General features: G+C 50.3%; 1 protein-coding gene across 7 annotated transcripts; it reads right to left on the bottom strand.

Annotated features, from left to right (window-relative positions):
• Positions 1–202: 202 nt before the first annotated feature.
• On the bottom strand, positions 203–22,929 carry ZFYVE27 (zinc finger FYVE-type containing 27). 7 transcript variants are annotated; one of them, XM_065923042.1, is made up of 13 exons: positions 22,851–22,929; positions 21,093–21,290; positions 16,679–16,749; positions 14,774–14,960; positions 11,796–11,891; positions 10,573–10,685; positions 9,763–9,902; positions 9,117–9,188; positions 7,922–7,942; positions 7,624–7,768; positions 3,198–3,244; positions 2,825–2,906; positions 203–1,771 (listed from the first exon to the last, which is right to left on the bottom strand). In XM_065923042.1, the coding sequence occupies exons 2-13, from the start codon at positions 21,287–21,289 to the stop codon at positions 1,707–1,709; spliced, it is 1,236 nt and encodes a 411-aa protein (XP_065779114.1). In that variant the 5' UTR covers position 21,290; positions 22,851–22,929; the 3' UTR covers positions 203–1,706. The 7 variants fall into 7 exon arrangements, with proteins under 7 accessions (XP_065779114.1, XP_065779113.1, XP_065779112.1 ...); XM_065923041.1 differs by having other exon boundaries at positions 22,735–22,916; XM_065923040.1 differs by having other exon boundaries at positions 22,744–22,916.
• Between the last annotated feature and the right edge of the window lie 1,607 nt (positions 22,930–24,536).

Raw genomic sequence — 24,536 nt, 5'->3', positions numbered from 1 at the left:
AATCCGACAGGCATCTCGCTGAGCGCCTCCTGCGCAAGGCACAGCTTTCCTCCAACCCCAGCTCACACACGACCTCAGCCTCCATGGCCCCTCCGCCCTGTCCTGAAGACACAGCCCAGGCCTGCAAACCTGGCCAGCACTGGGGGGAACCTGGCTCTCCAGCCTTAGGGAGAGGGGGAAGGCAAGGACCAGAACGAAAACATAGGAAGCTTGAGGCCTCTTTATTGACAATTCTCCATATACAAAGACATCCTTGTAGTTCCTCTCCAGTGTAAATAAAGCATGAGCACTTAATTCATATCTCAACAGGACCAAGGAGCTTGAGGAAGGGCGTCTACCAAGGCCTGCCTGGTTCCTCAAGGACTTGCCCCTCTGGGCCTGGGGCAGGCCCCTGGCTCCTAGACTGGCTGGCCGGGAAAGAAAGCTGGCCTAGGATGAGGCCTGACTCCCAGCCTGCCTCCTCACGTCCCAGCTGAGAGTACAGAAACGTCTCCACGTCCCAGGCTCTGAGTCCCAGGCAGCCCATGAGTCCAGGGAGCACCCTAGGGCAGAAGAGGGCCCCCATGCTCCTGATCCCGTTTCCTGTGCCTCATGTTCCCGGGAATCATGCAATAAATAAATAAATACTTCAAAAAGGCAGGGAAGCTCCTGGGGAAGGAAGGGGTGCCTGAGCCCGCTCATGGCTTAGGGAGAGACACTGAGCCCTTAAGAGTCCAGGGTGAACACAAACTGTTGCAGACAGGATGGGTACCCCAGGTGGCCTTATCCCATAACTGAGGCTGTCCTGCTGGAGATCAGCCCTGGAACCTGAGACCAGCCTAGCGAGACCCCATACTTCCCAGGCCCCCAGAGGTCAAGAGCTTCAGGACCTCTGCTGAGCTAATCTGACCTCACACTCACTCCATGGGACAAAGGGCCAATGAGGGAAGCTGTAGCTCTAGGCCAGAGGAGGTGGCCAAGGCTCTGAACATGGGGAGCAGGAGTGACTGAGCGCCCAGCATCTACCCAGCAGAGCTGAAAACACTAGGATAACATGTGGGCTGACAGTCTGTAAGCCAAGGTCTCTGCGAGGTGGGGCTTAGGCCCTCTGAGCTGCTGCGGCTCCCCGTGTTTTGCTCTGCTTAATACTGAAGGGTTCTGCCAGGCCCTCCTCTGAGAGAATCTGGGAACTCTGACCCTGTTTCTAGAAGTACTTTTGGTCTTGATAGCCCTGGCCATGCCCTCTGGCGGGGAAATGAGCTCCTGACGCCTGCAGGAACACTCGAACAGTAGAACTGGGACACGGTGCAAGTCCTTCTGCAGGCTCTGGAGGGCAAGGGCCTGGCCCAGTACCCAGCAGGGGAGGAATCACTTTTCCCAATCTCTGACCTCCGGCCTCAGAGAACTCCCAGGCATTCAGGGATGCCCAGAAGACCAGTCCAGACCAGGCCTGGCTCACTGCTGCCCTCTAACTTCTACTGCCTGCCCAGCCCTGAGTTCCCTAACACCCAGAACAGAGCAAGGCAAACATGCCAGTCCTGGTTGGGGAGCAACCACTACTGGCCATCCGCAGGAGTGGCATCCAGAACCCGGATGCAGACAGCGGGGGCAGGGAGGGGAAGCCTACCTAGCATTCAGACCACATCTGCCCAAGGCTAAGGGTGGGGAGAGCGGGGTCTACTGCTGGCCCCGGGGACAGGCAGCCTCTTGGACCCTGGCCCCTCTTCTCACTTGCTCAAGGTCTGGTTACAGGAGGCACACACAAACACAGTCTCTCTCTGGGCTTCGGGGGCTGAAAAGGAGGAAGAACTTGGTGAGATGCTTCCTCATGCCCTCTGGCTGATTGCCCCTCCAACTGGAACCACCTCCCCTCCCTACCCCACCCCACCCCACCCCAAGCCCCACACAGACCACCCTCCCCTAGCCTAGAAGCTCACTGTCCCAGCTCACGCACTTGCCCTCAGAGACTTCTCTTTCTACGGGACCTGGGGGTTCCGGGAGTGACCATGCCAACAGCAAGCCTCTCCCAGATATTCTATGCATTAGACATTATTTTGGCACCAAAAGAATAACTTTTAAAATGCTTTTTAAAATAAAATACCAGGAGAAAATTTTCCAAAATGTTTTAACAGTGGTTATTATCTCTGGGTGGTAAGATTACAAGATTATTTTTCTCTTCCTTCTTCTTCTGTATAGTAATTTCCAAATCTTCTAGAATAAGCATATGTAACTAGCATGACCAGAAGAATGAAAAAATAAAGAGACTCAATTTAACATTGCAACATATTACAAAGCAGTCTGTAATACATGCTCCCTCTTTTTTAAGCACATGCATATGAATTTATCCTATGTGTGATGGCATTAATGACCCAGACGGGTCCACGCCTAATAATTCTTTCTGAGAGAGATTAGGAATGTCTTCCTTTCTTTGGTTTTTTGTTTTGTTTACAATGAGTTTGTATGGCTTTTATTGAAGGAAAAGAAATTATGCTTTTTATTTTATTAAAAACATTACCAAGGCAATGAGAAAGATACTGAGACTGAGAATGGTGGTCTCCCTGGGGAAGGCAGTCGTGGAGCTGGGGAGCCGGGTGAGACTGCCCACGCTTTATCTTCTAACTGCAGTGAAATGGTCACTGGTATTCACTATTGGACTTCATAATTCAGATACATTATATATATATGCTCCTGTCCATGCAGCAAATATTTCCATTTTTCCTTCCTTAATGGGAGATGGAGGACACCCCGAGCTCCCTGGACCTCTCACTGGCCCTGGCTCCTTCCCACATGCAGCACCCCTCTTAGAAGAGGGAGGCAGACCCCGACCCCAGCCTGTGCCACTCACCTGTGGCCCCCATGGAGGACCTGGGCACCTTGAAGGAGCAGCACCGAGAGCAGAAGCTGTTTCCACAGTTACTGCAGTTCCGCTGCGGATGAGAGCCAAGGTCAGTCTCTGATCCCCACCCCCGGGCACTGGGGACAACCGTACGAGTGGGGCAGTGCCTGAGCAGGGCAGGACTGAGGCTAGAAGGGACATCCCACGGGAAGGCTGGTGAAGGTGTGGACACAAGGGAGGGCAGACCTGCTCCTCCGAGGAACCATCCGACCAGACCCCAGGCCTAACGTGGCCCAGGGAGTCAGACTTCACCTGTGACGTGGCACTATGCCCCTACATCTTGTCCCAAATCCCCAGCAAACGCACCCTCGAGGAGACTTACCCTCTTCTTCAGCACTGAGAAGGTTGCCGAGCAGCCCGTACAGCTCCCTGAGAAACAGAGGCAGCAGCTCAGCTCTGATCCAACCCAGACATCTCAACTCTCACCTCCTCCTGGGTCTTCTACATGGGGACACTAAGGGCGCCAGCCCAGCCCAGCCCCTTGGCTGGCAGCAGAGAGCAGTCCACAGCCAGAAGGAGAGGTTCAAACCACGAAGGAAAAACCAATGTCCCAGACTACACAAAGCTGCCGCCCCTGCTCCCACCCGGGGCTTAGAGATCTCCACCCCCACCTGCAGGTCCAGCCCAAATAGAACAGCATCCAGCAGAACCTCCCCCTGAAATGACACCAAGCTGGGAGGGACCTGACAACAGGCATCGCTCCGATGATCTCAGATGAAACCTGCCTGACACAACCGCTTCCAAACTTTCTTCTTACAAACACTGCCCACAGCTAGAGGGAGAAACACCTCCTGAACACCAGACTCCTGCTCCCTGTCACCTGAAGATTCCAGGACAGTTCAGAACCCAGGGCCAACCAAGAAGACTTGCAGGGCAAGAGGTGAAGTTCAGAACCAGGTGCCAACCAAGAAGCCTCGCAGGGCAAGAGGTGCAGGCACGTGTGTGGTGGGCGGGCCAGGATGGATACCGCCAGGGGAAGAGGTCCTGCCTAAGCTACCAGATACAAGAGGACCACAAGGGTTCAGACCAGGTTGCAGAAGAAGCAACAGCAGCTTAGAAAATAGCTGGGAGGAGGCAACAGGGGTGCAAGGAGAGATGAAGATGGGGAAGAGAGGACTGAACATTCTTTTTTCTTTTCCCCTTTCTTAGCCACATCACACAGTATGCAGGATCCTAGTTCCCTGTTCAGGAATTGAACCCGTGTCCCTGCAGTGGAAGTGTGGAGTCCTAACCACTGGACCATAAGGGAATTCCCCCGATCATTCTTTGAGAAACTACATCAAGGCAAAGGGACTTAACAGAAGCTGTGCTTGCTACCCACCCATGCTTGCAGGAAAATTAAAGAAGGAAAGGTAGGCTGCGACAATGACACAGTCTGATGAAGGGCGTACACGCAGCCGAAAGAAAAAACCCAAAAGGATGGAGGAGAGGAAAGGCCACGCTGGGCCCTTATGACTTCCAACAAGCTTCTGAAGCAGAAGCTAATGAGAACAAGGAAGTCCCAAGGGCTGCTGCCAGAAATACTGACCACAATTCAGCGCAGAAATCTCCATGCAGATGGGGGTCACTGAGCCAGGGGAGAAAAGGCCGGGGTCCACACGAGGCAGGAGGGTGCTCACAACAAGGGACCAGGGAGCCCAGCCAAAGGTTGTGGGAGGGAAGGAAGCTGGGCTGGGTCCTGGAAAAACGCAGGAGGGGACAAGACTACTGAAGGACATTTCTACAACTTGGGGCCTGAAGACCTCCTATGATCCGATCAGAGACAATTACTAGGTTCAGGGCACATGGCCGGGCCTCCAGGACCACCTGTCTGGCCAGGTACAGAGCACCAGGCCTCACCTTCACACAAAGGCCCAAAGAGATGTGGCCCCTCCCTCTGTCCAGCCAGAGTCCCCCATAGCTCTCACTAAAGGGGGACACACTGCCTGCACTGGAGGACTGGGGACCCAGCTAGAGCAGGGAGAGACCTGACACCAGTGGGTCTAAGGGAGATGCTGTTGCTGTGAGTCAGCTCACGACCCAGGCAGAGCAGAGGAGACAGGAGAGCACAGCGCACCGCCGGCGGGTGGTCCCACCCCAGGTAACAGGCTGCTCTGGGACTCTGCCCCCAGCACTGAAAATCAGGGCAAGGCAGCCCACCTCCGCCTCTCCTCAGCAAGCAGCAGGGCCGGGGGGAAAGAGCTGGGTCAGAGGCTGACACTCTGGCCCCTCTCAACTGCAAGGAGTACCAGCGCCAAGCACCCCAAGGCAGTCACGCAGGCTAACAGAACAGCCATGCACCACGCAGGGCCGGGGCCAGGGCGGGTTCTGCATGCTGACACTGGCTCAGGCAGGCATGTAGAGGAGAGAACCCCTATTCCTTGCCAAGACCTACCGACTCTTCCTGCCTGTTTTCAGCAGAGGTCCTGGTTCATCATGTGAGGATGCCCCGGGGGCAGAGAGCGCAGAGACAAGCCTGAGACCACTGCCAGGGCGACAGTCACAGAGCCTCCAGGACAGAGGGGGCCCTTCCCAGTAGAACTCCCCCACTTGGAGGCCATGGAGAGGCTCATGAGCAGCCTGCCCTCACTCCTCCCGTGGAACCCCCTCCATCCACCGGGAGCCAAAACAGAACAGCCCCCAGAGCAGCTCACTCACCCAGCCCTTCAGGATGCAGACCCCAGAAGAGAGCTGCTGTACCTGCCCTCACAGCCAAGAGCCTGACGATACCTCAAGGGAGGGACAGCAAGCAGTCCTGATAGCAGAGGGATAAGGGGGGCTTAGGAGAGTAATTGTCTTCTGCCTTCGCCATCCTCGGGGGAACCTGACAAGCCTTCACCCATCTCGGTAGGTAGGGATTATCTGAACCAAAAGCCAAATACAGAAATGGGATAGGCACAAAACCGGGGCACTTCAGACACCAGGGAAAGAGAAGAAGGTGAGCTAGAGAGAATGAGGGAGTGAGACCAGATAAGGTGGATCTGAGTTACAGCTCAACCGGGTACGGGCTGAAGACTCTGGCCAAGTCACTCTTTCCAACCTCAGCTTCCTCACCTATAAAGTGGGAACATCTAAGGGGCTTTATTTAAAACTCACAGATATAAAAGTATAGGCTGCCAGAACAAGAGCATTAAGTCTGGTGTAATGACATCTGGGACTTCTGGAACCTGGCTGCTTCCAAGGACTAAGTGAGATGGTGTATGTCAAAGCGCACTGGACAGAGAGCAGTCGGCAGCAGTCAGCGACCAGCAGAGATAAAAGCAAGGGATCCTGAATGCCTGGAGGCACTCGCAGAGCAGAAAGAAACAGGGTGTCCCAGGATGTCTAACACTCAGGAAACAGCTGCCCTGGTCGCTGCAGGAGCAGGAACGCAAGCCCTGGAGCACCCAGGTCAAACAACTCACGATAAACCCCAGGGGCTTCCTTGGAACTCTCTCCCACCAGACCTCATGGCACAGCCAGCCCATCCTCCTCCCTGTCTGCTGACAACAGGCAGAAGCAAGGCTCTGCCTCAGGACCAGGGAGACCCCTGAGTCTCTGCTTCTCCAGGCTCCAGTTATAACTTCGTCTGGCTTGGCTCCCGCTCTCCTGATCAGAGCCAGGCCTCCAAGCTTGTTAGTCAGCTCAGTTCTGTCTGACTCTTCACAACTTCATGGACCAGAGCCCTCCGGGCTCCTCTGTCCACAGGATTTCCCAGGCAAGAATCTTGGAGTGGGCTGCCACTTCCTTCTCCAAGGGACTCTGCTGACCCAGGGATCAAACCTGGGTCTCTTGCATTGTAGGAAGATTCTTTACCATCTGAGCCACCAGAGAAGTCCCTCCAAGCTGTGAGGACAATCAAGTCCACCTTTCTCCAAGGTCACATTCTTGGATCCACCCCACAGTCAGTATAATGAGGACTGGCCAATCTATGGACTTGGCTGGGGAGAAGGGAAGCCAGGGCTCTATCATCCCCAGAAGACAGTGTTTCCTTCCATTTGCTTCCAATAGAACTGGAAAGATCCAGACAAGTGCCTAGGCACCTGAGGGAAAGACCAGGGCCTCCGTGCCCCTTATGAAGCACTTACTATGAACCAGCCAGCAATGTGCCAGCACTTAATAAGCATTATCTCTTTTGAGACCTACAGCAACCCCGTGAGATAAGAACTTGTACTATTCCCTTTTGTCATTGTTTATTCGCTCAGTCTCATCTGACTCTTTGCGACCCCATGGACTACAGTACGCCAGACTTCCCCGTCCTTCACCATCTCCCAGAGTTTGCTAACATTCATGTCATTGAGTCGGTGATGCCATTCAACCATCTCATTCTCTGCTGCCTCCTTCTTTTGCCTTCAACCTTTTCCAGCATCAGGGTCTTTTCTAATAAGTCAGCTCTTTGCATCAGGTGGCCAAAGTATTGGAGCTTCAGCATCAGTCCCCTTTTACAGAAGGAAAACTGAGGCACGGGGAAGTTAAATAATTTGCTTAAGGTCACCTGGCAGCACTGGGGTTTACCTGGACACTCAGACTCTTCACTCAGCCAGCACAGTCTGCAGCCTGCTGTGGCTCTACCTGCCTCAGGTCGCAGAGGAGCACTTCCAGAACTGAACTCATCTTCCCACGAGAAGTAATGAGGACAGAGACGCGAGAAGGAACCCACGCTCCCTCCCTCGCAGCCCCGCGGTGCCTGTGCTACCTCCCTAGGGTGCCACAGACACAGCGCTGCTCCTCGGAACACAGCACCTCTGCCCCGAGCCCGGGACGCCTCCCGCCCGCCTCCCCAGCCGTACCCAAGTTGTTGGTCGGGTACCGCTTGCGGAGCCGCTCGGTGAGCCGAGACACCTTGCTGCGCAGCACCTCGTTCTTGCTCAGGAAGCCATTGTCCTGCAGGACCAGCTCGTCCTCTGCCGGGCACGGGGCCCCCTCGTCATCCTCCTGCGGGAACAGCTCCTTCCAGTCCTGTCCCTTTGTGACAGGGCTCTGGGACCTGCATGCGTGGCAAACCCCGGGAGGCGTGGCAACCTTGGCTCAATCACCCTTTCCCAACTCCCCCCAGCCCCTGCCCACCTCACCAAGGCTCCTACTTACCAGCACCACCAAGTGGGTCTCCTGCCTCCCAAGGTGCGGGGAAGAAGAAAAGAAAACAGAGAGAAGATAGCAAGAAGGAAGCTGCCGGGAGGGGTTCCCCCAAGCAAAAGGAAGCACAGGAATGCTACTACATTGACTCTGAGCACGCACTGAAGGGCGATGTTAACAGAGACCCCATTAAGGATCCCAACATCAATCAGTTGGGGAGAAGCTGCATACTCAAGAGTCACGACTTAAGAGTCCACAGTCGTACATTCAGGTTTTGGAGAAATCTCAGCAGTAGAAAATGGAAATGCCCACTCGGATGAGGCTACGGTAACAGTAGAGCCAGCTGGGTGAAAACCATAGGCCTGGAGGAAACTCCCAAGACCTCCATTTCCTATATCCCCCACTTTACAAGAGTCACAAAAAGAAGTGAATTCCTACTATTTAAAAAAAAGCCATAGAGCAAACATGACAATAAATGGCAAATGCCACCAGGACTCAGTGACCGGGGATGACAGGAACCGGTGGGGATTATGTGACTTCTCTGAAGGAGACAGTCTCTCCTCAGCTACACTGACTGCTGCAGACTCAGGGCTCCCAGACTTGCTGAGTTTTTAGAAAAACTGAAAAATCCAGCGTTTTTGCTATAGTCTCCAATTTTTAAATATCGGCTAAAAAATTAAAGCTTTGCGTGCCAAATAAAACACTTCTGCAAACTACCAGTGTGAACCATTGTCCACTGCTGAACTTTCTCCAACCCAGCACTTGGTCATGCAACTGCTTTCTCCAGCCTCCCATTCTCACCCCTCAAAGGGACGTCTGACGGACCTCATCCTTCAGAAGAGCAGGCAGAGACCGGGGCAATGCCCTCCTCCAACTCTGCCTGCCCCACATCAAAGGCGCCAGGCCCACAGTCTCCAGCCAAGGCAGTAAACGACCCACCTCCCCCAGTGGGGCATTTCCCAGAGGCCTCCAGAGCCACCCCCGCCCTGGGCACCCAGGACAGATGCCAAGGTCAGCAAGAGGACGGGCAGAGGTTTGGTGGCATCCTTTTAAGCAGTGAGTCTGAGCGCAGGGCACATTTTACCTTCTCACTTGGATATAAGAGAACTCTAAAAACACCCAGACTTGGAATGTGAGAGGCCACACGGCTCCAGGACCACCCAACTTCTGACCTGGTCAGTTGAGGGTGCTGGGGAAGGCCACCCACCTCAATCGCATCTTTAAACTCCTCGTCGGGCTCGGCCTCCTCTGCCTCCTCCACACTGCCTGGCGTGAGGTCCTGGGAAGAGAGAACCTTCAATAGCCAGAGCAATGACAGCCCTACCCCCAGGGGAGAGGCCACCTCCCCAGAGCCAGCATCCAGGTTTCTCAAAACAGCAGTTCACGCCTCAGAGGAAATGGCACAACTGCCAGAAAGAAGGAAGTCAGGGGAAAGAGAGCAGTCTCCACCCGAGCAGGACAGAGAGAGGGACCACGGCCACGAAAGGCCCGACAGTGGCTGGAGAACACGGGGGTTGAGAGCAGGAGCTCTGGAACCACAGGGCGGGGTCTGAGTCCCGACCCCACTGACTGCGGACAGTCAGTGCCTCAGTCTTCTCTGCTACAAGGAGAATCATCCCATTCCCAGAAATACCCTACACCTCAGGGGTCTATAAAGTACCTGAACAGCAGAGTGAACACTCAGCGAAGCACAGCTCTTGTTACCACAGTTACTACTACTGAGCACTTCAGGGGAGGCGGGGCGGGGAAGGCGGAGGCCAGCCCAGCAGCTATGCAGTATGAGCAGGCAGCTAACAGGGAGGCCAGGCAGCCTGCCCACACCAGCCTCTGCCCGGGCGGTTAGGGGCGCTCACCTCTGTGGGCGTGGGCGCCGGAGTGCAGTCCGCCAGAGCGCCCTTCCCCCCAGCATCTGACGGTGGCGGGCTCTCGAAGGCGCTCTCTTCCTGCTTGGGGTTCATCCGCCGCTGCAGAGATGCCCTATACTCAGACACCACTGCCCACGGTGAGGAGAATGGGGCGGGAGGCAGAAACAGGATGGAATGAGTGGTGTTCTGGGGGTACCCACCACTGCACCCGGCTGCCTCCTCTGGCACCCACTCTCGGCTGCAGGAAACAGTCACCCTCCTAAGTCTGAACAAGTTACCTAACCTAAGCCTCATAAACAAGACAGATATACCAACACCTACCCCAGGAGATTGTTAAAGAGAGATTAAATGCAGTAAGTGCCCGATAAATCATGGCTTCTATAATTAATTTCCAACCACAGGGAAGAAAACAAGCATAGCAATCACCCAAACATATGTACAGGCCCAGGCATCTGCGACGCAAGACCTCAGTAGACTGCCTACTGCTTCAGAAACCAGACGGCAGACGGGTACTAGGGGATCACACAGAGACGAGGCAGTGATTCCTGGGGACTGCACCCTGGAGGTGGGTGGCAACACTGGGAAAACATCCCTCCCTCATCTCCCAGAAGCCACCATATCACGTGGGCAGCGATTCAGCTGCCTGGGGAAGGGAAAGGGACCCCCATTAGCAGCCTCTGTGGATCCCACCTCCCTCTCCAGGGGAGGACCCTGGTGTGGTGCTGCCCCCTGGTGGCAGGTACAGCAAACACATGATCAGCCCGGACCCCACCTCTGCCCGGGTTCTCCTGGGCTTACCTCGGAAGAACTCCACATTCCCCAGGAAGAGTGTGCTGTTTAAAAGGGCAAGGACCCAGCACAGAGGCAGCAGATACAGAATGCAAATCGTGCCCAGAAGAGCCCCATAGAACCTGGATTGATAGAGAGGAACCACAGGATCAGAAATTCATAAGATCAGAAGGAAACTGGTTTAGGGCATACCCACAGGGGAGTCTAGGCAAGAAGTAGCTCTGGGAACAATTAATATGCTGACAAGATCTGCTAATCAAACAAGGGGAACATAAAGTGAGGAGAAAGGATTTACAACCATCACAGGTCACAACTGACATGCAGAGGCTGCAGTGGTGACTGAGGATAGGGCCACCTAAGTGGGTTTAACACACATCACTCTTCAGGATCTAGACTCTGAAGTCTGGAATAAGACAGATTTGGATCTGAATCTGGCTCTGCCACTTGTTGTGTGGTCTTGTGCAAATCCCTTGGTTTTCTTTCTTCTCTTGTTAAATGAGGACTAAAATAGAGCCTTCCTCTTAGAGCTACTACCAAGAGTGAGCCGGTACCATGGAAAGCACTGAGCACAGTGTCTGGCACCAGGAGAAGGCTAAACAAGCACTAGTCGTCATGAGTATTCACACACGAAGAGCCTCAAAAACATTCATTTCACTTGATCCAATAGTTCCATCCTAGAATTTATTTTAAGAAAAAAAGTTTCAAAAGACTAAAGTTAAACCCACAAAATGTGCACTACAGGGTTAGTAATTAAAAGTAGAAACTGACTAAAAACACAACAGGATGTATAATATATAATTTCATAAATTACAGTATAATCACTATCTATATTGGTGTGGTATTACAAGTAATTCCAAAAGCTATGTAGCAACATGGAAAACCAATTATATAGTGCAATAAGTGGGGGAAAAAAAAGGAGTCTCTGAGCTATAGACGGCATGTGCCTATGACAAACTCTAGCAGGCAATCCAAACATGAGATTGGCTGCTATACCAGGGTGGGAGATTACATGGTAAGTTATTTTTCTATTAGTAAAATATTCTCAGCATACTGCAGAAAGGTGGTGGTAAACCAAAGCAGGGCATTAAAGCCCACAAGCCTCCGTGCTGGTCGGCACACAAGAGCCTAGAGGGCTCTTTCCCCCTGAGCTAGGGCGACAGGAGGCCTCTCAAGGCAGCTGTCTTTGCCTGGGGCCCTCAAGGCAGGGGCGGTGGGAGCGGAGGGGCACTCACTGTGAGGACACGGTGGGGTTCTCCCAGTGCAGCACGCGGTAGGCAGCTTCGCAGGTGCAGCACAGGCGGCTCAGGAGGGCCTCCAGCTGGATCAAGCTGCAGACACAACACAGGGGGCTCACGCAAGCTGTGTACCCTGCCTTACCCGCTTGTGCGGCCTAACAGAGCTCCAGGGCAGCAGAGCCCAGGACTTCGCAGGCACAGCTACCTAGGTTCAGCCAGTCCCTTCAAACCCCTTGGAGGGGTCAGGGAGTTCGGGGAAACTTCATACATCTCAGGCCCCTTCTTGGAAAACTTGCTGAGGTTCCTGCTTTGGTCTCTTCCTAGCTGTTGGTGTTGAGCCAGTTACTTAACTTTTTCAAGGATGCAGTTTTCCTCTACACTATGAGAAGCAGAGTACCTGAGGAGCAGGGTACCACCTCCCAGATGCACTGGAGCTGTGAAGGTGGGTGGCAGGATGTATAGCAATGTGTAACCACCTAGGGTTTCAGATAGACTGACCTGGAGAGTTTTTTAAAATGGATCCCCTCAACCCCCATCAAAAGTGAAGAGAGCACGCCTGTGCAATGAGCACCCAGATCTTGGTTTCTGAAGGGCTCCTTGGAGAAATGGCTGATTCTAGAACAAGGCTGAGAATGTGGAAGATGAATTTGAACATTCTATTGTATCATAGGGCTTCCCTCAAAGCTCAGTTGGTAAAGAATCTGCCTGCAATACAGGAAACCCAGGTTCGATCCCTGGGTCGGGAAGATCCCCTGCAGAAGGAAACAGCAACCCACTCCAGTATTCTTACCTGGAGAATCCCAGGGACAGAGGAGTCTGGAAGGCTACAGTTCATGGGGTCGCAAGAGTCGGACATGACTTAGCAACTAAACCACCACTACCACCGTATCATAAAATAAAAAAGTGAAAGTTGCTTAGTCATGTCTGACTCTTTTCGACCCCATAGACTATACAGTCCATGGAATTCTCCTGACTAGAATATTGGAATGGGTAGCCTTTCCCTTCTCCAGGGGATCTTCCCAACCCAGGGATCAAACCCAGGCCTCCCGCTTTGCAGGCAGATTCTTCACCAGCTGAACCACAAGGGAAGCCCAAGAATACTGGAGTGGGTAGCCTATCCTTTCTCCAACAGATCTTCCTGACCCAGGAATCGAACCAGGGTCTCCTGCATTGCAGGTGGATTCTTTACCAATTGAGCTATCAGGGACGCCCAAACTGAGGACAAAATAAGATCAAAATTAATAATCATAGCAATGGATTACAATCCATTGAATAAAATTTTAAAATCCTGCATTCATACAGATAATAAGGAAAAGCTCTTTCTTACTGAATGTCAGGTAATAATGACCCTTAGGAAATCACCTATGCAACCATCACAGTAATAAATTTATGAAAGTAAGACCCAAAAGTGGATTTCAATGTAGTAGGTGAAGGTTTGATGAGGAACAAGATACTTAACAAAGTCTCAAAGTACCCCCATTCAGATTACTAACTCTAGAGGGTAAAATAAATAGTCACTTTACAGTGGAGAAACTTTCACCAAGGTAATCAAAGTTAGCATCTCCTGTAAAAGACAATGACATCATGTACCTCTTGATATGATACAATGACAACGTCACGTTTCTGCCAAAGATGCAAAACCTGAATCCAATCATGAAGAACCAAATTACCGAAAAAGAAGGGAAGTTCTACAAAATAATAAACTTGTTAAATTTAAAAATGTCAAGGTCATGAGAAACAAAGACTAAGGAACTATTCCAGGTCACAGGAGACTAAAAGCTAAATGTCACGTAAGAGTCTGGACTGGAGCCCAGATCAGGAGAAATTTATATAAAAGACCTTATTAGTACAACTGGCAAAATTTGATCATGGACAATTATTAGATAATGGCACTAATGCTAATGTTATCAATGTTAAATTCCCAAAATCTGATTACAGGACTGTGGATATAGAAGAGAATGTCCTTGTTCTTAGAAAATATATACTGAAGTGTTTACGGTAAAGAGACAAGATGTCTGTAATTTACTTTCAAACGGTTCAGAAAGAAAAAAATTATGTCTTAGTGTAGGGAGATAGATGAAGCCAATGTGGCAAAACGTTAATAACTGTTCTATCCAGGCAAAGGGCAGATGAGAGTTCTTTGCACCATTCTTGGAACTCTTCCGTAAGTTTAAAATCATTTCAAAGGAAAAAGGTTTTTGAAAAACTGCAGATACGCAGCACCCCCACCCTCACAGGTTACCCTCACAGGTAACTGACTCAGAATTTCTCCACTTGTTTACAAAATTTTTTTTGGGGGGGGTACTCTTTTGCCCCCTTCTGATGCCTATGTCAGAAGCTTTCTCTGTCTCCTTTATACTTTAATAAAACTTTATTACACAAAAAAATAAAATAAAATAAAATAAAATTTTTTTTTGGAGCTCCACAGATGTCTCTGCTGCCCAGGAAGAGATGAGAACCCCTGCTGTATGTCATGGGAGCCACTGGAGCTGTTACAGTCGTTGTTTTCCAACAGTCTGAAGGTGCTTCCTCAGAAGCTCCAGCTCTGTCACATTTAGGAAGTTCCTCCACAGAGTAGTGCCGATGATTAATATTTAACTGAACACTTGCTGGGTACCAGACACCCTATACTTATCTCATTTAACAGATGCTAAACCTGAGGAACTTGCCCAGAGTCACACTGGAAGAGCTGGGATTTGAACCTAGGCAGTGGCTCATGCTTGCATGTGCTCAGTCAAGACCCTAAACTGTGGAATCAGCTAGCTATGGATTCCCATCCCAGCCTGGTCACTTGCCTTTTCCCTCCTTCATCAATGGAGGTCAATCATAGTAGCCATCTCCCGGAACTCTGACAAAGACCAAAGGCAACAACATCCCATTTCACCCTAGACAGTGTCTGGTGGCCAGCAAGCACTCAGTGAGGTGGCAGCGGGCACCGTCACCATCCCTCACCTCCCTGGCCCTTCCATACTCACAAGCTCTTCACCTCGGCTACGGCCTCGGGGCGAGACAGGCGAACTCTCTGCAGGTCCTCCTGCCTCACGCTGTGGTACTTCCTCCTCATCAGCTCAGACTCGGGCAGCCGTGCCCGGCAAACCTCCTGAAGGTAGCCCAGCAGGGCGGGCACTGAAATCATCAGGGCGCCCACGGAGTACCAGGCACCTGTGGGAGCAACGACACTGCAGATGAGCGAGCGGCAGTACCAGGAGCCGCCACCCACCCAGATGTCCGCGTGCTCGCTCCCTCACCTCCTCCGGGCCTCGGCCCGAAAGAGCCCGCCCCAGATCACCTGGCATGAGACGGCATCTCCCCACTCACCCTCCAGCCTCTTAACGCAGCTCGAGTTTTCTTCACAGAACTTATCACCACAAGGCAGACTACAGGCACGGCTTTTGGCCTCTCCATGGACAGAGGCCCCTGAGGGCTAGGACTTTCCCCATCTGGTCACTGCCGTAGCCCCAGACCCTTTTAAAAATATTAAAAACCCCTCGACTAGCACACAGCACACAGCAGGCGGCTCGTGCCTGGGGTCTGGCCACGGGGAGCTCCCGATGTCTGACGTTCTGACCTTTGGGTCATGGGGGCTGACTGGAAGCCTTCCATTGGCATTTAGGACACCACTGACCACTCTGGATCGAGAAATGGTGAGGCTAAAGTAAAATCCAAGGAAGGAACTTCTTCCATGTTAACATGGAAGCAAGCTAACAGAGCACTGGGTACAAAGTAATTAAATATCTGTCACCTGAACTAATTTACTATGGAAATATATTCAGAAAAATCTAACAGCTTGGGAAGGATATCTGAGTTTCAGTGAGGCAGAGAAGAGTCCTACTAAGACACAGAAGATGTGTCTTATGTGAAATGGGTTTATTTTTCAACTCACTGAAACCACAGGAAGCAAAGGAGACACTTGAGAAATGGGAATTCAATAGAACAAAGGCATGAAGATAGGCCCCAACTCCTCAGGGCGTTCTATCCCAGGCCCTTCACTCATTTCCCTTGAGGGGAGTGGCTTTTTCTGCAGCCATCTGCCAGTTCTGACCAGAAGGGCTGGGTCACAGCATGGCTTTTCATTAAAGGTCCCCAGGAGACATCACCACCCAGGGCCGCTCCAGCTACCTACGTCCACACACCGACCTCAAAGGCTGCATGCTACAAATGCCTCACTGCGGTTGACTGCCTGGGAGACCCCACCAGGATCACTTGCTGAGCCAGAGAAAACCAGCAAGCAAAAATGCCTCATCAGTTCACCTTCCTAGTACCTTCACCCCAGGTCATGTCCTCCACTGACCCCGGAAACCAAACTGGGAAAAGGTCAATGCATTTAGTCCAGAGGAAACAATAATAATAGTTGTAATTTACTGGCTGCTTACTTTAACTGTGTTAAGTGTTACACATAGATTATCTCGTTCTTCACAACTACCCTCTGAGGAAAGCACTTCTGTCCCCCTTCAGAGAAAATGAAACATAGTCACTCAGTCATGTCTGTAGCCTGCCAGGCTCCTCTGTTCATGAAATTCACCAGGCAAGAATAGTGGAGTGGGTTGCCATCTCCTTCTCCAGGGGATCTTCCCCAGGGACTGAACCCAGGTCTCCTGCACTGCAGGCAGATTCTTTACTATTTGAGCCACAGGGAAGCCCCATTCAGAGACAAGGATGACTAGGCCTTAAGAGACTGGTTAAAGAACTTCTGATGTCATACCAGTGGCCCAGTCAGGATTCTAGCCCCAAGTGGGTCCCTCAGGAGCCTGTGTTTTGACACTGAGCAGACACGGAGGGAGGCTGACCCCACAGCGGGACAGGCGGCTCCCTCATACAGGGCCAATTCTCAGAATTCCTCTCCACCTTCATTCACAAAAAGCCCTGGAAACAGTTCTTACCCTCGTTCAAGGTGAGGAACAAGATGTTGAGGCCCAGGCAGGTCAGCAAGGAACACAATGGCGTCTGCCACCTGCAACACAAGGCTGTGTATTGTCACCCTGTTTATTTAACTTATATGCAGAGTACATCATGCAAAATGCCATTCTGGATGAAGCACAAGCTGGAATCAAGATTGCTGGGAGAAATATCAATAAACTCAGATACACAGATGACACCACCCTTATGGCAGAAAGCGAAGAAGAACTAAAGAGCCTCTTGATGAAAGTGAAAGAGGAGAGTGAAAAAGCTGGCTTAAAACTCAACATTCAAAAACTAAGATCAGGGCATCCAGGCCCATCACTTCATGGCAAATAGATGGGGAAACAATGAAAACAGTGACAGACTTTATTTTCTTGGGCTCCAAAATCACTGGAGATGGTGACTGCAGCCATGAAATTAAAAGACGCTTGCTCCTTGGACGAAAAGCCATGACCTAGATAGCATATTAAAAAGCAGAGACATTACTTTGCTGACAAAGGACAGCCTACTCAAACCTATGGTTTTTCCAGTAGTCATGTATGAATGTGAGAGTTGGACCATAAAGAAGGCTGAGCACTGAAGAATTGATGCTTTTGAACTGTGGTTTTGGAGAAGACTCTTGAGAGTCCCTTGGCTGACAAGGAGATCAAACCAGTCAATCCTAAAGGAAATCAGTCCTGAATATTCATTGGAAGGACTGATGTTGAAGCTGAAGCTCCAATCCTTTGGCCAAATGATGGAAAGAGCTGACTCACTGGAAAAGACCCTGATGCTGGGAGGGATTGGGGGCAGGAGGAGAAGGGGACGACAGAGGATGAGATGGTTGGATGGCATCACTGACTCAATGGACATGAGTTTGAACAAGCTCCGGGAGTTGGAGACGGACAGGGAAGCCTGGTGTGCTGCAGTCCATGGAGTTGCAAAGAGTCGGACACGACTGAGCAACTGAACTGAACTGAACCTGCAATACAGAGAGTCCTGGTCACTGAAGGCAGCTGCCCCTCCAGCCAGGTCTTCCAAACCAGGAGCAAGAGGAGGCCCCGGAGCTCAGAGGTAACTCAGACGGTCAGGAAGAAATGAAAAGTGGGCCTCTCACTTGGACAGACGACTGGGAGAGAGACCTGAGGTCACACCCCAGGCCCCAGGATGAGAAAAGGCAGCCTCTGGAAACCACAGGAGGAGGAAGAAGGAGGAAGAATTTATAAAATTATCTCTTAATGTTATAACCCTGTTTAACCTGTGTTGTGTAGGTTTTATTCTCTTTTAAGAGGTGTGGATGACATTCTTCTTTAAAGGTTTCCTTTATTCTTTGTATTTACTGAGATAGAGTTGGTAGGCAATATATTCTTTTTTTTTTTAATTTCAAAGGAACATACACCTACTGCACAAGATTCATCTAATATGAAAACTGAGTGAACAAATGTGAAGGATTTCTTTGCCCTTATCTGCAATTTTCTCTTCTTTCTATGATTTTGAGAGTTTTAAACATACATTATTTCCAAAGGAATGAAAATTAGAAAGATTTCAATATATAAAATATGAAGACAAACCAGGGTTGGCATTCTCTCAGGAAACATGCCTGAAGCGAACTGGAACTTTCAGAACCAAACACAGACCCGGCTTCCACCACCACCAAATGGCAACGCAGAAGCCCCCAAAGACAGAGGAAAGAAAATCAGAGACAGGGTACTGAGTTCAAGCAAATGCTGCTGGCTTAGTCCTTGATAAAGAACATTTAATAGGATAAAGGGCGCACAGATGTAATAACAAAGCCACTGACACCTACATTTTAAAGAGCAGGGTCAGTTTATATAAGGTGAGCCCTCAGAGGAGAAAGTCAAATATAAAAATCAACAGCTAAGTTGTAATGTATTCAGAACTTCAATGCATTTTCTTTTGCTCTAATTGCGGTATTTCACAGTTGCAAAATGAAGTTAACTAATTTATGAGTTACTTTTATTTCTTAATGAGAGTTATGAGTAAGGGAGTGAAATAACCTCTCTGTCTTTGTCTTAAAATTGCAAACCCTCCAACTTACACCACCCTAATTAGACCTCAGGCCCATCTATTGGTTCTACCAGAACAAAAGCAAATTAAAAGTCAGGTCTAAGGCCAATCCCATCTCAGAAATAAAAACATTACACAGCCACTGAGGTCACTTTCACTTAAAGCCTTTTTTTATAATTAAAAAACAATAAAGATGTTTATTTTTCTTTTGGCCATGCTGAGCAGCATGTGGGATCTTAATTCCTCCATCCCCAGGGATTGAACCCGTGCCTTCTGCAGTAGAAGTGCAGAGTCACCAGGGAATTCCCTGCTTCTTCCATTCTGTCTGATGTCTTTATTGACACTCTTCATAGAGACCCACTTACTGGAGTAGCCGATACCAGAAGACAGAAGTCTTAAAAATCAACTGCAGTTCCAGGCTTCAGACCTCAAAAAAGCTCAAGATTAGGTCCTTCTTCAAAGTCAAATCCTCTTTACTGAGAAAGAACAACCAAATACACAAACGAACCTGACAGCCACTTTCACAGATCAGTGCTCCATCTCCCAGCAGCTCGGAGACCACAAGTTCTTGGGGGCTTTTTAGGCCCAGTGCTCCTCCCCCATCCAACTTTTTCAATCCCACCACATTCTCAGATTTCTAATTTCATAAAATGGAAAAACCCTAACACATTAGTGCCAAGAAGTGCTAACAGACCTGTACTGGAAAAGGAAAAGGGCAGGAGAGATATATATATATATATACTACGTTGTTTTTTTTAAGGATATATTTAACTTCTGCACTTTGCCACAAAAAGGCAAAACACATATACATACATACGCAGGCATATACATACACATGCTTGTGTGCACAGGTGCACGCACATACACACAGTAGAAAACACCAAAGGGCACAGCCCTGTGAAGCCCACACACTCCCCTGAGGAAGACCACAGTTCATCTCAGCTAGCTGGTCATGAAGGAATTACAAAGCCAACCCCTTCTGACACCATCTCCCCACCCCTTATGTTGACAGCACAGTCATCTAAAAGTAGAGGACCTTGCTCTGGAACCCTGAGTCATCTCTAGGGATAATGCCATAAATTAAAGGAGTTCTGGGGCAAACAAGAAAAATTGGGAGCTTTGGACAGAGTTAAAAATAAAGCTCCAATTATCTCCAGACTGAGGTTAAGAATGAATACTCTGTAGCACCTTGAGAAATTAACCCAACTCTACTCGCCCTGCCTCCAACCTGTCCCTCTCAGGCATCTGAGCGGGTGGAAGGTCTTTATGAGAATCTGATGAACTTCTCCCTAGAAATACACACATGTGCCTGCACAACTTTACAGGCAGGTTCAGGAGAGTCAATGACCCCTACAGCGCCACACACTGGCTCTAAATGAAGAATGACTGCTCTTTAGGACAAGCTGGTTTTATGTGACTCCCATTACCATGCAATATAAAGAACACATGATCTTTGCAAAAAAAAAAAAAATCTTTTTTTCTTTTTTTAACTTGAATCTAATCCAACTTTTAAACTTAACCTCCAGTCTGCACCAGGAAGAAACAGCAACCAGACAATCTAGTAGGAAATTCTCCAGCACACTCAGCTGAGCCTCTAGTACATCAGGGTCACGAAGAAGACCACTTCAATGAGAAAGATCTAAGGGACATAATAACCACTCAGAATGCATGGCCCTGGATTGGAGCCTGATTGGGCCAAAACAATGGTAAATGACATTCTTGGGGCAACTGAGGAAATCTGAATATGAACTGGGTTTAGGGTGATATCAAGGAATCACACTGTTAATTTTGTTCGGTATGATTTTTTTTTTAAGTCATTATTATTTAGAGACAAACCAAAGTGTTTTGGGAGCAGAATTGTATGTATCTGTAATTTTAAATACTTTAACAGAAGAAATAAAGTGAGCTGAAAGGAGAAAAAACTTACTGAGGATGAAAATCAAAGCAGAATAGGAACACAAAATTTTGAGAGCCATAATCCTAAAGGATTAGTGAAAATAGTACCTGTTTATTCGTAGATACTTGTTTGCATCCTAATTTTAATATAAATTATGCTAATATTGGGAGAGAAGGAAAAAGAAAAAAGCATGCTCCAGATAGAAGGCCCAATGGTCAAGGAGAGGTAGCAGTCCTGGGATACGAGCTTATTCAGCCACAAAGAAGAAACTCTGGTGAAAGATCAGATGGTTCCCAGTGCCTGCCTCTCCTGGCTTGGGTCTGAGACAGGGGGTGGGCCAAGAATAAGCCCAGAGGGCCAATGGACCTCCCAGAACAGCTCCTCACCAGGGCAGAAAGGACAACCCAGCCACTGCCTAAGTGGCCAGTGCAACTAAAAGCAGGAAGGCAAAAGGCCCAGCAGGTTAGAGTAACTCTAAATAAAATCTGTACCTGAGCAAGTACCGGACCCCATCACCGGCATCCTTCAGAGGTTCCAGGTAGACCTCAAGCCTCTTGTAGGACAGAACCAAGTTGAACAGATCAAACGCCGGCGACTTGGTAGGAACAGGCAGAGACTCCAGGGTAGCCTCGGGGACCGTGCTGGGGCTCACCTCCGGTCCACAGCCCTCTCGCTCTGAGGTCTGCATCCTGTAATCATAAGAATTCCTGACATTTGCACTGCACTTCCAATGCTCAACACATTTCTACCTGCATTATTTCATGTGGGTGCCATAATAAACCTATAAGGTAGGCAGGGCTACAGATGGAAAGCCCATTTCATAGAGAAAGACATTCAGCAAGGCGAAGTGAATTACCCCGATAGAGCTGACCCCTGAAAAAACATGGGTTTGAACTGCACGGATCCACTTATATACAGATTTTTTTTTTTAATAGTAAATACTACAGTTCTAAATGATCTGCAGTTGGTTGAATGGTGGATATGGAGGAATGGCAGGAGGGCCTACTGTAAGTCATACTCTGGTTTTTGACTTCGCAGTCAGCACCCAACCCCTGCATTGTTCAAGGGTCAACTGTATAAAATCCTACTCTTCTGACTCTCCATCTACTGTTCTTTTCCCCCACAGATCAATCAAGAGCATAAGCCATAAAGACCAAGCACACATGGCTACTGGTAGGAGGCAGCCTGGGGTCTCAAGAGAAACGATGTCCTGAAATAATTTTCTTCCACTTTTTACCTAATTAATTCCTATTCATCCTTCAGGTATCAGCTTAAGCATCACTCTCTTGCTCTGAGAAGCCTTTGCCAACACCCCCAGTCTGAACTGGGAGACCCTCCCATGCTCACAAAAGATCATGTACTCACCCCTAACAGCACTTATCACCCCAAAGCAAAACTCCCTGCTTTCTTGCCAGTCATCCCTCTTAACCTTGAGTTCCACCAGCTCAGAGACTGTGTTCCATTCTGCACACAGTGGGCATGCAATAAATGTTCGCGGAATGAAGGAATCAACTGCTCATCCTCCAGGAACCCAGAGCTTTCTTCTGCCCTGCTCCAACCTCTAACCTTTCCCCTGCTCCCTTTAGTTACCAACAACTTCCTGAACCAACCCTGCCCGTTACTCTCCTCCCCTTTTCCCCTCTTGAACCCCACGCGGCCGTCATCACCTTCCACAACACTCCATTCCCTTCTCCCTTCTCGGAGGCGGAGAGCCACAGGCGCTCTCATTCTCTTTCCTAATTTCAAGTCCTACCCAAACGCTAAGTAGTAAGCAAGGAGGCAGAACCTTGGCGCACAGCAACAATAGGGAGTCCAAGGGTAGGGGCTTCGATCTGGGACGGCGGGGGGAAGCGGGTGTTTGAAGGGGAGGATGACAAAGGGGCCACCAGGAACCCGAAGTTCCTGCAGGCGGAGCTAGGACGAAAGGACCCAGAGCGGGCGCGAGGTAGGAGCACAGGAAGAGGTGAAGCAAGTCTGCCCCGGCAGGGGCCGGGCCATCACCTCTGCAGGCCAGGGAGCCTGACGCGGCCTAGAAGACCAAACCAGGGAAGGCCACATCCAAGGTCCCTGGGCCAGCAGGTGGTGGCCCCCGTGGCGTTCTGGCGCCCAACTCCGCACAGTTGGCAGACGCACCTCACCTACCCGGTCGCTGCGTTGATGGGGAAGGGGCGGGGACGGCCAGGAGGCACTTGATAGGGCCACTGGACCCCGGAGCTTTTCCTCAGGCCCGCCCCACCCCGACGACGAACCTCTTCCCAAGGCCGCTCTGAAGTCGTAGGTCTGAGACCCTCCTCCACCTCCCCCGCCGCCGCCACTTCCGGGACGCGATTGCTCTGCGGCGCCGAGCCCTGACGTCATCGCGCCCTCCCCGCCTCCGGCTCCGCTCCCGGGTTTAGCTCCGCCCACTCTGGGACAGGTGAGCGCCGGCATCCGCACTGCGCCTGCGTACTTTTTCTTCCTCGCCAGGGGTCCTGGCTTAACTCTAGTCTTACCCGTGGTTCGGTAAACTCTGGGAGGTTACGCGAGGGGATTCTGCCCCTCGTGGCGCCCGCGTCGCCTTGGATTCTGGCAGGGAACAGTTGGAGTGAAGATAATCTGAAGAATTTATGTCTGCATCCTCTCCCCACCAACTTTGGCACTTACCTGACTCCCTGTGGACCATGAGCTTACAAACGGCAGAAACCATACCCCTGCGTGCCCGATGCCTAGCAGAGAATGCAATTCTGTTCAGTGTTTCCTGAGTAGCTACTGTGTACAAGGACCTGGGTAAGCCCTTACCAATTCAACCCACTTCTCACTGTGTTGCCCAGTTAATCGCCCTTAAAGCTGCCTTTGCATTAATAATAACATTAGCCTTTATTTAGGGAGGACTAACCAGGCGCCGGGTACTGGACTAAGCTCTTTTTGTGCGTGCTTGCTAAGTCACTTCAATCGTGTCGGACTCTATGCGACCCTATGGTCTTTAGCACGCTAGGCTCCTCTGTTTATGGGATTGTCCAGGCAAGAATACTGGAGTGCCTTGCTGTTTCCTTCTGCAGAGGATCTTCCCAACCCAGGGATTGAACCTGCATCTCCTGCGTTACTGCTGCTGCTGCTGCTGCTAAGTCTCTTCAGTCGTGTCCGACTCTGTGAGACCCCATAGACGGCAGCCCACCAGGCTCCTCTGTCCCTGGGATTCTCCAGGCAAGAATATTGGAGTGGGTTGCCATTTCCTTCTCCAATGCATGCATGCATGCTAAGTCACTGCAGTCGTATCTGACTCTGTGCGACCCTATGGACAGCAGCCCACCAGGCTCCTCCATCCACAGTATTCTCTAGGCAAGAATACTGGAGTGGATTGCCATTTCCTTCTCCACTCCTGCATTACAGGAGGATTCTTTACTGCCGAGGCATCAGGGAGGCCCAATCTTATCTAGTTCTCTTCCAACAACCCAATTATTAGGGTTATTGCCATTTCATAGATGAGGAATCTGAGATTTGTCAAGGAACTTCAGTGTCTCTCAGCTAGTATGCAGCTGTGAGCTGGAATTTTAACCTCATGGGTCATCTGATCCTGCCCACCCCCCAGCTATACCATCACCTCCTTAGTCTGTATTCATTGGCTTCATCCCCTGCTACTCCCCTTCCTGGACCTCTTCAAGCAGCAGACTGAACTCCTCCACTGTTACCTTCAAGTACCCCTTGCAATCTGATCTTACATTGCTTGTTCTGTGAGCTCAGGGAGGAATGCCTTTCTCCCACTTGTGCTTGGGTCCAAATCCAACCCATTCATCTAAGTGAAAAGTGAAAGTGTTCATTATTCAGTCAGTGTCCGACTCTTCCTCATCCTGTGCATGGTAGCCCTCCAGGCTCCTCTGTCCATGGAATTCTCCAGGCAAGAATACTGGAGTGGGTAGCCATTCACTTCTCCAGGGGGATCTTCCAGACCAAGGGAC

This window comes from Muntiacus reevesi, chromosome 2 (assembly GCF_963930625.1).
Source record: "Muntiacus reevesi chromosome 2, mMunRee1.1, whole genome shotgun sequence".
NCBI lineage: Eukaryota > Metazoa > Chordata > Mammalia > Artiodactyla > Cervidae > Muntiacus > Muntiacus reevesi.
Note: the sequence above shows the minus strand (reverse complement) of the source record. Positions and strands in the feature narration are given on the sequence as shown.

Bases quoted from the DNA above. Each gene is read 5' to 3' on its own strand.
- ZFYVE27 (XM_065923042.1), bottom strand. From the start codon at position 21,289: ATGCAGACCTCAGAGCGAGAGGGCTGTGGACCGGAGGTGAGCCCCAGC. The intron at 14,961-16,678 runs GTAAGAACTGTT...TTGCTCCCACAG, and splicing joins GTTCCTCACCTTGAACGAGG to GTGCCTGGTACTCCGTGGGC. The intron at 10,686-11,795 runs GTGAGTGCCCCT...CTATCAATCCAG, and splicing joins AACCCCACCGTGTCCTCACA to GTTCTATGGGGCTCTTCTGG.